The sequence below is a fragment of the Podarcis cretensis genome (assembly GCF_951804945.1).
Source record: "Podarcis cretensis genome assembly, chromosome: 3".
Classification (NCBI taxonomy): domain Eukaryota; kingdom Metazoa; phylum Chordata; class Lepidosauria; order Squamata; family Lacertidae; genus Podarcis; species Podarcis cretensis.
The window spans coordinates 83675990-83690354 of record NC_137172.1 but is presented as its reverse complement, the minus strand read 5'-3'; the positions used below and the strand labels follow the sequence as shown (position 1 = coordinate 83690354).

General features: G+C 41.5%; 1 protein-coding gene across 1 annotated transcript in view; it reads right to left on the bottom strand.

The window, feature by feature from the left end:
• SNAP91 (synaptosome associated protein 91) overlaps positions 1–14365 on the bottom strand; it is a 64797-nt gene that overhangs the window by 4909 nt on the left and 45523 nt on the right. The window contains exons 17-26 of the mRNA XM_079970607.1: positions 12485–12592; positions 11568–11858; positions 11275–11355; positions 11052–11123; positions 9710–9793; positions 8544–8627; positions 5373–5516; positions 3052–3201; positions 1880–1910; positions 778–889 (exon numbers count right to left, since the gene is read on the bottom strand). Coding sequence (XP_079826733.1) covers positions 778–889; positions 1880–1910; positions 3052–3201; positions 5373–5516; positions 8544–8627; positions 9710–9793; positions 11052–11123; positions 11275–11355; positions 11568–11858; positions 12485–12592 — 1157 coding nt within the window. The remainder of the gene's footprint in view (positions 1–777; positions 890–1879; positions 1911–3051; positions 3202–5372; positions 5517–8543; positions 8628–9709; positions 9794–11051; positions 11124–11274; positions 11356–11567; positions 11859–12484; positions 12593–14365) is intronic.

The window sequence follows — 14365 nt, the reverse complement described above, 5'->3', positions numbered from 1 at the left end:
CACACCATGCTTATCTTGTTTTTACTGCACGGGCTGCCAGTTCATTTCCTGGCTCAATTCAAGGTGCTTTATAGCCTTAAATGACTTGGGGGCAGGGGACCACAACAAACGGTTTCTCCCATATGTTCTTCCCCAGATCATCACTGGACACTCTGTTTCAGATTATGCAGCCCTGCGAGGCTAGTCAGGCAGTGGGCAGCAACCAGAGGCAGAGCTTTCTATGGAGTGGTGCCTACCCCACAGAATGAATTGAGATTTGCCAGGCCCTGTCTCTTTACTGTTTTAGAATATTGGCTGAATATTTTCTTGTTTAATTTGAAAGCTTTTATATTTCAGACTGCTGTCCCAAGGTGGTGGATTGTTTCGCAACAACCAACAACACTATTAACAACAGTGATTTCAACAAATATTCCAGCTTCCCATGGTTTGTTAGCACTCTGGATTATTCTCTGAAGTAAGGTTGGGTATAGTGAACAAAAGCATTTATACTAAAGGTACAGGAGGCATAAATTGAAAACATGCTTTCATTCAAACACTAAGGAAGTGTTATGCTCCCGGAACAAATGATAAGATAACTACATAATTTAAACAATAGTAGGATGGGATATACATTTCCTAAACTTTCTAACATTAGTGTAAACAGACTTCAGACAATCCAGCCCGTAATAATGGTTTTCTAGGGTGACAAAGCTCTTGCTTGTGGCAGAGTCTATTGAAACGGCTGATCAATTCATATGCATTTCACTAAAAATAAGAAGTATCAACAACACTACATACCATTGGGCCACTTGGAGGAACGCCAGTTGACCATGTTGCAGGTGCTACTTTGGGTTGCCAATTGGCTCCTCCTGTCAACTTCCTCTCTCCTGCGTTCCACTGAAGATCTCCCCTAAAACAGACAATGATTTTGAATGCTAATCAACCAACCAACCAACCAACCAACCAGCTAAGGGACAGAACTGGAAATAGTGCAATATTTTGGGCTGGAACAAAGCAATGTTTAGATTTGCACTACTACTGGCTTTTAGATTACAAAATGAAATACAGGTATACCTCATTTTATTGTGCTTCACTTTGCATTTTATTGCAGATATTGCTCCTTAAAAGGAGATGGGTACAGCTGTAGGCAGCCTGCCACTTCCAGTGGAAGGAAGCCTCCTGCTACCGCTGCCACTTTCTGGCCATGGGAGTGCAGCTGGCATAACGCTGGAGTCAGGTTTCCCTCCCTCCCCCCCTGCAGCCTTGGGGGCCTGGCTTAATAGAGCACAGTGTAATGCAAGCATAACTTTTACTTGCACTGGGAAACAATTTTGTGTGTGTGTGACTCGCTTTATTACAATATTAGCTTTATTGTGGTGGTCTGGAACCAAACCCGCAACACCTCTGAGGTATGCCTGTACAATGTTCCTTAATCTTCAGTATGCAATGGAAAATACAACAATTCATAAAGCTTTCACTTATGAAACTGTGGCGAGAAGTACTAGCAGTCCATTCTGTCATAAGAGACCAGGTTTTTACTGACAGGACCATTCTATTTTGGTCATCTTTCCAAAGAATGGATTTAAAAAAATACATAACCAAGAGGAGTGTGAGGGGAGTGCACCGCCCCCAGCAGCGCAATCCCAGTAGGGTGCCATTGTGGCTGCCCCCCGGGCACCCTGCCCCTGCGGCCAGCGTGCCCCACCCCCAGGACACGCACCAGCCCTGCTCTCCGCTCCCCAGTGCTAGAGCATGAAGCTCCGCCACTGTTTATAGGGAAGCAGAAGCAGATGTTTCATTAAAAATACTACTAATAAATAGAAGCACCACAAATGCAAAGTCAGTCAGTAAAAAGTACAGTATATTCATGTCTGGAATTTTGATTTTACTAGCTACTTACTTCTTTGATGTTGTACCAGAAATTCCAAGATCTGCAAAGATGGAAAGGTGATTTGAAAACAGTTTTGCCCAACTTGCATATAAAGATATCAACATCTATTTCAACAGTTCTTACAACGACCAAAATATGCCTGATCATTTGATACATAGGAACATGGTATAAGACAGCTTTATGAGTTGGAGAATTGGTTCAGTTGCCATCTAGCAGCAGTTCTGAGGAACCAGTGACTCTCTAGATTGAGGTTTGGACCACAATTTCCATCATCCCTGACCACTGGTCCTCCTAGCTTGTAGTACAAATACAGGTGGAGATGCACGTTTGAGAAACTCTCCTCTAGATGGTGTTGGACTCCCAACATTTCCAGTTATCATGACTAGTGGTCAGGAATGATTTGAAAGGGGATTCAACATTTGGAAGGCCACAGGTTCTCCATTCTTGACTTAATGAAACCACTGACTAATGAATGCAATTTTGAGCTCATTGAATCATTAAGGGTCAACAGACTTAAGCAGCATTTATTCAGCTATAAAAAAGTGACTGAAATGAAAATAACGCACAATATATCAAAAAGGTTTCTCACACTATTCAAGGACAGATGCAACACTGAGATGCAATTTCATAATCCTATCTGTTCTGGGCATCTTCATGCAAACACATGGCCTTTATTACGGTCATCTGAGTGTTAATCTCTGAAGCATAAGGTAAAGCCAGAAATCAATGCTTATTTTAGGTAGCATTTACTGGCCATCCATGTAACCACAAATTTAATTTTCTACTTCTCACTTTAAACGCTACTCTTAGGAATGTGAGTAACTTTATTTGAACTATTATTCTTCCATTTATTATCTAATTTTTTAAAAAAATGTCTTCAAGTGATTTGCTTAACTTGTAGAATTGAGCCAACTCAGCAATATAAAAAGTGTTGTATATGCTTCAGTGTCACAAGTTCAGGACGAGAACAGGAATTTCCTGTCACACAGAAAATGAAAACCTCATCACTTTGTCTTCCTATAGGGGAAGAAACACATCCTTCTGCAATAACTATTGAAGAGATACACAACAGAGGCACACTGAGTGTAAATTATGTCCAACTGATTAGTACGATACACCATGGGTCACCGAAAAAAACAAAGTGAAACCCACTTCCAAGCACTGAAGTTTCCCAAACTTACTCCCTACTAAGTTTGCGAGAGAGGAATCAAGATCACTTCCAATGCCTTTGGTTGCAGCTGAAGTAGAAGAGGCGGCTATTCCTGAAGCAGAGAGCGGTTGACCAGATGGCACCATAGTTGGCATAAGGAGGTCACCTAAGCCATCAAACACTGTAGATTAAAAAAGAGCAGTAGTTTAGGGCACCAATAATCTTTTGTAAAGCACGGCCTGGGTTAACATGGGTCAAGGCAACTGACATCCAAAATGGTCAAACCATGAACTTCGTAACACATACAATCACTACAGATCTTAGTACCACCATCACATAGATTTAATGTCAATGTAATGCCAATGGAAGGCATGCATGCAAGCTATCTGGCTAACACACTGAATCTTACTCTAATCCTGTATATAATTTATTCTAATGAATAATCTGAAGAGATCCAAATAATGACTAGCATTTTACCTTGGAAACCTCTTAAGATGTAGAATACCCTGCATTTCAACACTGCTTAGCTTCCAATACTATTACCATGAATTCAGATGGAAAGAGAAATGAAGTTATGGGTTGTTGTTGTTTTTTTTAAAAAAAATCAAGACAAGACCACGTATTATTATACTACAAGAATCTTCTATGGGGGTCTTTGTTACATTCTGAAATGTCAAACAGGGCGTCTGTCTGGACACTGTTTCCCCCCAGGATAGTCCTTGGGAGAGGTTAGGAGTAGGTCTCAGGCTTGCACACTCCATCCCTTCATTTTTCCCTGTGGTGGGAAGAACAACTGAACTAGACAGTAGGCCTCTATTTGTGTATGAATTCAAGGTATCACAGTCCACTTGCCAATCAGCTTTCTAAGACCAGAAGAGAAAGCATGGAGTTAGGTAACTACTGAAATGAATTGTGATTGCTGCAGAATTGCAGATGTGGAAGGAATTGCCATCAGATAGTCTTTTCATAAACTACATTCAATAACTATGATATCCCTAAGTTTAATTCTCTGTAGCCAACTTTTTAATCTTTCTCCCTTCAAAAACATCTGAACTACCCCACATTTAGTTTTTACATATGGCGAAGAGAAAATTAGGGACACCATATGGCAATGGTTTTATTGCTTCTGGCAGGCAAACATGGGAAGTTTCAGAATATCTCCTTGAATTTTCTCTATAACAAGTATTTTTGACCTCCAATTTCTATCTCAGCATACTTTATGGCAAACATCTGGCCAATTCTCCTTGGGATTGTCTAGGTAGTTCTTGTAACAGTACACATTAAGTGTGTCAGGAAGAATGGATAGTTGTGGGTGCAAAGAAAATTGGAAAACATAAAACCTGCTCAACTTTAAACAAGGGTAAGAAAGCCAGAGAAGATAACTTGTAGTAAGAATTCCTGGGACAGAAGTATCAATAAGCCTGTTGTGACGTCCATTGGAAAACTAACTGCACAGTAAGTTTTCCAAACCACAAAAGTATTTCATTTCTGACATCTACAAGCTAGGATAGTGGGTTATATTTTTTCCTTTAAAAGTTTTGCTTTAGAAGGTATCAGAAAGAATATAATATTGCCATGGATTGGCCCAACTTTTCCAGCTCAAATATCACATTTGGAAAAATATACCACAACCCAGAGGATCTCATCCCATTATACCTAATTAGGTAGCAATTTCTAAGCCAGACCAACATTACATGGTGAGTACACCTATTCACATCAGATGTGCATGCCAATGTTAGTAAGCCGACTTGCACTATGCTCCGACAAGCGATCAAATAAAGCAAAGCAATACTAAAATATTTTGTTTTTATTTATTCTGTTGCAGAACTCACCCAAATTGCAAATTTGTAGCAAGGCCCCAGCATGAAAGTATAGAATGAAAGAGATACAAACAGAAAACGACAGAGCAGTGATGAAAGGTTAAGCTTTATGTCAAGGGAAGAACACCCTGGAAGTCCATTATATCTAACATTTTTGTGCCATGCACGCTTGGAAAAGGCTCAGCAAAAATAGCAAGACCACACATCCATATACTGAATAAACAGTACAAAGTGTCTGCAGTTTCAGGAGTTTCCTTTAAACAAACATGCACATGCAAAGAGAGGACTTTGGTTTGATCTGTGTTTAAACCCTACGAAAGACAACTGCATGACAGGAACTTTGCTTCAATTTACACTGCGCTACACGTTTACCCATTACAAAGGAGCACAAGGCAGGAAATTTTTAAGCCTCCAAAGAAATCCTTCTGAATGCCCTTTTGCACATCACGTAGAGTTGTAACAGCATCTCATCTCATAAATGAAACCAGCATTTTGTTCTGGAAATTCACAAAAACAAAACACCCCAACTCACCTGAGGGATCAAAGGAAGTGCCGCCAGGAGAAGGTGAGGGTGATGCTCCAAAAGCAGCTTCAAAATTGGGCTGTAGTATATTAGCCTGAGCTGGAGTAACAGGGGAAGGTGAAGGAGAAGGAGCAATAAAAGAACCCCCAAAACCTGTGGAAAAATGAAAGAGGGAGAAATGAGAAAGTAATTAGATAACTACTAAAAGCTGGCCAGCACACACAGATCTGAATACTCTTAAGGGGCAAAGCAAATTTTTGGATACATGGTACTATTTCTTGCTTTACATAGCAGAACAACTGGGGACTGTTGCACATCCATCCTCTCAGAACACTTTATGGTAGGACTTAATACTAAAAAAAACCCTCTTGTCCTGATCAAACTATTAGGGATCAAAGTGGCTTGCTGTATCATTTCCTTCCCTTCAGTACTTAATTGCTGCAAGATCAATTTAGAGCTGAGATAAAGTTTGATGTAAGAGCTTGCACACTTACTGCCAACAACTCAAAAGTTACTTTTGACCATTTGCTGTGATTCTACATTAGAGGGGAAAAAGAAACCCTAATAATTATATAATCACTTGCGAAATATATGGACCAGCTTTATTCATTATTTGGAGCCTGCAAGTGTCCCAAGCTAGGAATAATACAGTGAAGGACATATGATCTCATTGGACACATTATGGTACACATGGCTATCCTGCTCTTCTGACATAGTTGTGTACTGTACTATCAAGGTACATTTTCTGAATCAGAGAGCACTCCAATATTTTGCTACTCCTTTTACTGCATTAGTTCTGAGAAATTCGTAAACATCGTCATCTGCGTAGCAGACATGAGTTAGTTAGCAATTATCTAAGCTGGAGGGTATATTTGCGCACACATTTCAATTATAAACCCCATTTTCACTCATTGCATTAACTTGAGCAAAATAAACAATTGGCAGTAGGCAAGAGAAGAGGGCTGAAGCAGTAATGTGCTTCCTTTGGGCTGCAAGGCAAAATAATACAGCTAAGAAGGCTTAAGTCAGTCTTATTACTAAGGGTCTGATAAAGCCATAAAAGCCAAAGCAGGGGTGGAAAACCACCTTCAACCCAAGGGCTGCATTATCCTCTGGGCAGCCTTCCAGGGGAGACCTGCTAGTGGTGGGCAGAGCAATGGATGCAAATTTTAGCTTTGTACAGTAGGCTAGTTTCTATACACATTAAACACACCCCTCTCTATCCTTCAACCAGGGAAGCAAGAGATGCTATCAGAGTTCAAGGGCACTATCTGGCTGTGCAAAAGCCCTCAAGGAGAACGTCTATCGGGTCCATTGAGGGGTGTAACTTAGGGAGAATTCTGAGGGGCAGCTAGAGAGGCCTGAAGGGACACATTCAGACCCAGGGCCTGGATTTCCCTACACTTCCAACTTTTTATATCTGCCGCTGCATGAATCAAGAACTAAATGTTTGGCACCTCCGCTTTCATGCTTTAAAAGCTCTGCCTTTAGTTATGTTATTGCTGAAGCCTAATCAAAGACACAAAAAAGCAAGCACAATTGCATCTATGGTGTAAACGTGCTACTTACTAATGGCGTTGCTACTAATAATGAGTAACAGAGAGCATTGCTACTGAGCAGCCCGTGAAATGGATGCATTGTGGTAAAGGACTTTCTACAATACGTTTTAGAGGTCCAGGTGGAACTTCCTCCACAAGAAAATGATGCCTCTATACTATAAACATGAAAGGTTGGCTTTGATGAAATATTGTTCTTGTCAGGAAGGCACCCTTGGAATAGCATTTCTTGTGTTCTCTTTAGAGGTGTGCAAATACAGACAATTCTGTTCTGGACATGCATCTTAGGCAAATAACTACGTCCCCTAATTTTGTGTGCCTCAAATCAGCCAAACCAATCTCAGGTCAGGGCTTTTTGTTGTTGTTTAATGTTCTTTGCTTCATTCAAATACAGTGGTGCCCCGCAAGACGAACGCCTCGAAAGACGGAAAACCCGCTAGACGAAAGGGTTTTCCGTTTTGGAGGCGCTTCGCAAAACGAATTTCCCTATGGGCTTGCTTCGCAAGACGAAAATGTCTTGCGAGTTCCTGCGGGGTTTTTCCCCTCCCCCCCTTTTCCTAAGCCACTAAGCCGCTTATCAGCTGATCGCTAAAAGCCGCTAAACCGCTAATAGCGCTAATCCTCTAAGCTGTCAATGGGCTTGCTTCGCAAGACGAAAAAACCGCTATACGAAGAGCCTCACAGAACGGATTAATTTCGTCTTGCGAGACACCACTGTACATTTTATCCCATTTTTACTTCAAAGAATTTGGGGCAACATCAAATATCCTGTAAGCACATGTACCACGTTTGATCTGAACAACTGGGTGACACAGACTGTGCTGCGTGAGTGGAGGTGGTACCATGATCAGAGAGTGGGAATTTTAACCAAAAGATCTCCCTGGTCTTAGTCTAATGCTAACTATGGTACCATGCGGACTCTTAGGATATTAATCTCTAGTTCGTTTAATTAAACGTTTCATAGAATAAATTTAGGCTAACGAAAAGCGTCAAAATGATGTCTCTGCAAATACTTTGCTTTCCACTGCCATCAGTAGAACAGAAAAATATCTTCTTCATCCTGACTGGCTAAACAGAACTAGCAGCAACACAATTCTATTGGCTTAGAACAGTGGTGAGAAATCTCTGGCCTGTAGATTGAAAGTGGCTTACTAGGCCTCCATATCAGGTTTCTCACATCACATTACTTCCTACTTCCCTGTGAAATTCTACTGAGTTACAGCTAAGCTTTTAGCACTGAAAAAAATGACTTCCTCTTTTCTCTGCGTTCCAAGAAAGGCAAGCTAAGATGTTTCTACGTGTGTGTGTGTGTGTGTGTGAGAGAGAGAGAGAGAGAGAGAGAGAGAACATGACAGACAGAGGTGGTGTGTGTTTTGACTCCACCCACTTGAGCAGGTGGTCCTCAACCACTTCCCTTACCCTGAAGGAATTTAGCACTGCAGAGGCCTAATGTTCCCCACCCCTGGCTCAGAGTCATGTTTTCTAATGCACCAAATGGAGTGAAGCTTGCTGCTTCTGTAAGCGATCACCCAATACCTGTGCTCAAGTAAAGAAATATTTAAAAATATTTTTTTTAAAACTACCACCATGATGTTAAGAATGGCAGATAATTGTTTTTCATTACCAGCCAATAGGTCGGCGGAAGCAGAGGAGCTAGAAGCAGCTTGGGTTGCAGGCTGGGGTTCAGGAGCACTACTTCCAAAAGCATCTATAGGTATTTCCATGAGACAGCAATAAAAGGCAAGAGGGTTTAAACAATGAGTAGGTTAATGTACAAGTTTGGGGCAAAGCACACAACCCTGGACTACCAAAACAAGACAAGTGCCATTTTTCATGGCTGTAGAAAAACCACCACCAAGGATATTAGTAAGTTTTGATCACAGCTCTTCCAGAAGAAAGCAAAAGAAAGCTATCCTATACCACCCTACTGAATTACCAGTTTGCATTCGCTGATCTGAAGCAAATCACTTAGGTACAGTCTAGCTGAAGGAAGGAGAAACCTGTGGCATTCCAGATGTTGCTGGACTCCAGCTCCCATCAGCCCCAGCCGACATTGCTAGTAGTCAGGGATGATGGGAGTCTGGTCCAGTAACAGCTGGAGGGCCATAGGTTCACCATTTCTGTCTAAATGGAAGCTCAGCTTTCTGCAAAAAAAACTCTCCCTCCCTGCCATCATTGGCAAAGTGACGGAAAGTTTGATTGTACAGAAAATAAACACATGTATGCAAATAGTTTAGAGGGAAATATTTTCCAGGCATTGAATGGAAAAAGCATAATTAAGGTACAGTCTAATTCAGATTCTCAAATTTGTAAAATATGATAAGCTTCCACAATTTTGCCCTTTTGTATCAAATTCCACAGAAGTGGGATCAACTGACATATCTCTCCCATTTGAAAACATATCAACAAAAGTTTCTCAACTCCATTCCTTACTAGTTACTTAAAGATATTAGGCAGCTGGAAATAGAAACCACACAAGCAATATAAAAGCATCACTGCAAAGCACTCTATACACACTGTAGGTGAAGAATGTAATAATTCAAGTTATTTAAGCAAGAAAGCAATTCCATGCATGAAATGTTGCTGAAATCAGGAGAGATGATGGAATAAATAAAAAGGGCTAATGGTTTATTTTATAGCAAACAGTTTAAATGCATATTCAGTAACAACATAAAAACTGTAACAAACAAAACTGTTAAGGAACTTTAATTTCTAGTGAAGAAAAATGAAATGGAACTGAAATGAAATGAAATGTGAAGTTCTCTAATGGTGAGAAGGAACAATACCCACCACCAAACAGGTCAATCACACCTGAAGACTCCACTTTAGCTGGGGAGGCAGTGGGCAGGGACGATGGTGCTGCAAATGCATCCACTGCAGTAAGCATGATATATTTAGTATAAGCAAATCAGGAGTGATGAGATCCAACTACCTTGGATCCATGAAAACACAGTAAATAAACATTGACTTCTGAGATATCAGCACACGTGTTCCCTTTACATTTCTCATGCAGTATCCAAAATTTAGTTCTTTCCACTATAGTACTTTAAATAAGCATTTTGCAAGCAGTGCAACTATTTTAACACCACACACACATACACAGTTCCTTGACCATTTCTATTTATCTTCTATACATACAAACTTTATCATACATTATTTTTCCTTGATACCCATAAGGATTTTAAATATATTTTATCACTCCGGTGACATCTTGTGATAATGTCTCATCTATGAAATCAACTCACTGACCCAAAAAGTACTATTTATCATAGGGAGAATTCTGCATATACAAGTCCTTCCCCCAAAATTCCCTGTATCTACCAAGTCATGCTACCACTACTACTTATCCTAATCATAGTTGTGACACATCTGCAGTATGATCTTAAGCATGCCCACTAAATCAGGAGTTCTATTGAGTTCCAGGTCTCTATGGAGTCTGCTTAGCACTGCCACTTCTTTGTTCTCCAGACTTCCTTGCAACCTTTATTGTCCATGCCACACATAGCAGGGTGGGACGCAGGTGGCGCTGTGGGTTAAAGCCTCAGCGCCTAGGACTTGCCGATCGAAAGGTCGGCGGTTCGAATCCCTGCGGCGGGGTGCGCTCCCGCTGCTCGGTCCCAGCGCCTGCCAACCTAGCAGTTCGAAAGCACCTCCGGGTGCAAGTAGATAAATAGGGACCGCTTACCAGCGGGAAGGTAAACGGCGTTTCCGTGTGCGGCTCTGGCTCGCCAGAGCAGCGATGTCACACTGGCCACGTGACCCGGAAGTGTCTCCGGACAGCGCTGGCCCTTGGCCTCTTAAGTGAGATGGGCGCACAACCCCAGAGTCTGTCAAGACTGGCCCGTACGGGCAGGGGTACCTTTACCTTTACCTTTTACACATAGCAGGTGGTAAGATTCAAACCCAATGGGACTTCCTGGAAATAATTTTCCAAGTACTCTGGGAAATGTCGCACAAGTTGCTTCAAACTTTGACGAAAATGCATACAGAGGAGAGATCAGCTTTGTATCGATGAAGAAAGTAACCACTGACTCTTCAGCAGCTCAAACTGAGTTGTATTGAAACAAATTTGGGAAGGGTTAGGGTTAGGGTTGTGATAAGTCATGTGAGAGAAAGCAACAAGCACACTCACCAGATAAGAGATCACCAGTTAGAGAACTCTCAGGCACAGGAGAAGCTCCAGTTGGTGGAGAAGAAAAAGCATCTTGCAGAAGACAAAGAAAAACCAAGTAGAAAACAAATGAAGATTGGAAACAGAGAGAGATGCTTCACACAAAATACTGGTCAAAATAGAAAAGCAATTAAGAGAAGGAGGAGTTTGGGTTTTTAAGGGAAAGGATAGTACTATTCTTTACCTGTACCAAACAGGTCTATGCTAGGAGTAGCGTCTGGCTTAGGTGCTGCAGAGGCATCAGCGGGTGCAGACTCAAACAAATCTAAGATCAAGAACACACATGTCTTTAACTCATTTCTGGGAGACAAGACTTGGCAGTTTTTGCAGCTCCAACATGGATTTTTTTTTTGTTTCTTTCCAATTGTCACAAACAGTATACGTGCAAAAGATTGCTTGCATATGCTGTACATCCAGGATCAATTCCCCCAGAAACATTTTTTTTTAATTAACAAAAAAGAGTTAAAAACAAATTACCACCAAAGATATCTAGAGCAGGAGTAGGAGCGGAGGAGGAAGTGGTGGTGGTGGTAGTGGTAGTAGCAGACGTGGTAGCAGTAGTGGTAGTGGCAGTGGCCGTAGTAGTAGCAGTAGTAGCAGGGGTTGGAGGGGCCACGGCAGCAGCTGGAGTAGGAGTAGTTGCGGGAACTGAAGCGGCTGCACTAGTTGTAGGGGTAACTACAGGAACGCTGGTCTCGGTGGACTTCATAGCAAAGAGGTCCAGCTCTGGAGCAGCCTCTGCACTGCCTTCAGATGGGGCAAAGGGGTCTTGTAAAAGGAAAGGGCACAATATATACATGGGATCAGTAGGGAGGGAGATGGGGAGAAACCACACAGAGTGTGGATTAAAACCACACACACACACACAGAGAGAGAGAGAAATATATAGTATCTTATGCATAGACACAAAACACAAGAGATCATTAGCTAAGCCTCCACCATCTTTACCAAGGGGTAAATAAACACAGCTTTCACCACCCCCACCCCTAAAAAAAATAAGGTGTTTTATTTTTTTAAGCTTCTAAAGTTATAGTAACTCTGTCATAACGTTATGGTAGCAACCACAGGAAGAAACCCACTGACTGACCTTTAACGTTCGGCATTGTTAGGATGTTTCAGTTAAAAAGGGGGTGGGGGGAACTTCACTGGAAAAGAAAAAAATTAACCACATTTTCTCTACACATGCTCTGGGGGGGGGGTCTACAGATGTGGGGGGGGGCCTGCTTGATAGATTAGAACTACCTCCCAAGCTGTTGGAGAAAAGATTAAAGGAAGTCATGGGGTAGTGGGGGAGAGAGAGAGAGAAAGAGAGAGACAAACATACTGCCATGTAGTTTATTTCAACAGTACGACAAACACGACAATGACGGACTAGCTAATGAGATGGAACCCACCATTTCCTGAGCATGCATCAAGAGCTGCTGCTACAGGGGTTGGGGTAGCTGGTGCTGCTGCCCCTTCAGCTGCTGCAGGGGCTTCACCAGGAGAAGCTGCAAAGGCATCTTGAATGCAGTTTTAGGAACAGAAATTAAAGAAGGATTAAAAGAAGAAGAAAATATAGTAAAAAAAAAGAAAGAAAAGAACCAGGTTAAAAATGGCATAGAAAAGATTCCCTTATACAAACTGGAAAGGCAAGGGTGTTGGCGGGGAGGGCCCCACCAGAGTTTTTTGGGTTGTTGTTTTTTGTTGCAGGTAGTTTTGTTTGCTCAATCAACTTGTAGTAGGTGAGGATGCAGAGACAGCCTGAGGGTCACAGGCAAGATATGCAGGATAGCGGATCGTGACCATATATTCATTGTATAAGGGTTCTGAATAGCATGCTCATGTAACAACCAAAATAAGGTTTTTTAAAAAAATAATGGACCAAAATAATGGACTGTATACAATTAGGATAAAAAATTGTAATTAAGACATTAACGTTGTCCTATTCTGTCAAGCTCTCTCATACGTATCTGAACAATAATTCTAAATCTGGGGCATTTCTTAAGATTTAGGAACCAAACTGTGCCAGCAGGCTTCAACTATTTGTACAATAAACTGCAACAATTCCTGATTTTATGGCAATAGGAATGCAATAGTGATGTTCACTTGCTCTAAATAGCTCTTGCAATGTGACTTGAATTACACTGATATTCCAACATATACAGCCTACGCCCTAAGGAGATGAATTACTAGAAAAATAATAATCATAATCTTACACCGAGCATATAGCATCTTCTTAGAATTATATAATTACAGTTTTTGGTTATACTGTCCTAAGCAGTTTGACACCCTTTTCTTACATACTATCATCCATACACCATGAGTATCTAATAATGCCTTTGTGCAATAATGGAAATTACTCTAAAAATTTCTACAGTCATAATCCAGCAGTAGTGTGGGATTTTCTAACCTAGACTGTTTTCCATTATCAGGATTAATCTAATACAGTTGTACCTTGGAAGTCGAACGGAATCCGTTCCAAAAGCCTGTTTGACTTCCAAAATGTTCAAAAACCAAATAGCAGCTTCTGATTGGCTGCAGGAAGCTTCTGCAGCCAACTGGTAGCTGCACCAGACATTCAGATTCCAAAAGAATGTTCGCAAACTGGAATAATCACTTCCGGGTTTGTGGCGTTCTGGAGCCAAAATGTCCAAGTTCCAGGGCGTTCGGGATCCAAGGTACGTCTGTATGGGGAACTTATTAGCTGTATCCAGGCAGATACACTAATGCATTCTATAAGTCACAGGAGTGGGTGTGCCCAAGTCCCTGGCACCTGCACATAAATGTGTCTGCAAGAAAGGAGTCTCCATGCATATAACTGTATGTGTGAAGGCTTCTGTCTACATGATCTGGATCATTTGATGATTGCAACAGAGCAACTGACAGTGGTACCATTTCCTCCCCAACTGCCAATTCCACAGTGACAGAAAGAGAGGAGATGTGCCATCTGGATAGCCTTTGTAAGCAACACCACTGCTGCCGCCATGCAGAATGAATGACAGAGGACAAGTCCCATTTCAAATTGTTTTCAATTTAATTTAAAGTCTTGACACAAACCAAGCATCAAAGACTTCCATTGCCCATCTGGTTTTGGATTTCATACTTCCTAAGTATAGTGGTGAAGAAGAAGGCAGCTGCTTCCCACCTTCCCATTCATGGTACTATTACCCACTGTAGACTGCTCTACGGCAATACAAGAATCCAGCCTAATCCATCATCTGTGAATGGATGGGTAGGCAAAGTGACTAGGGTAGAAGAGGAGGAACTGAAGAAACCATGGCCGTGGGGACATT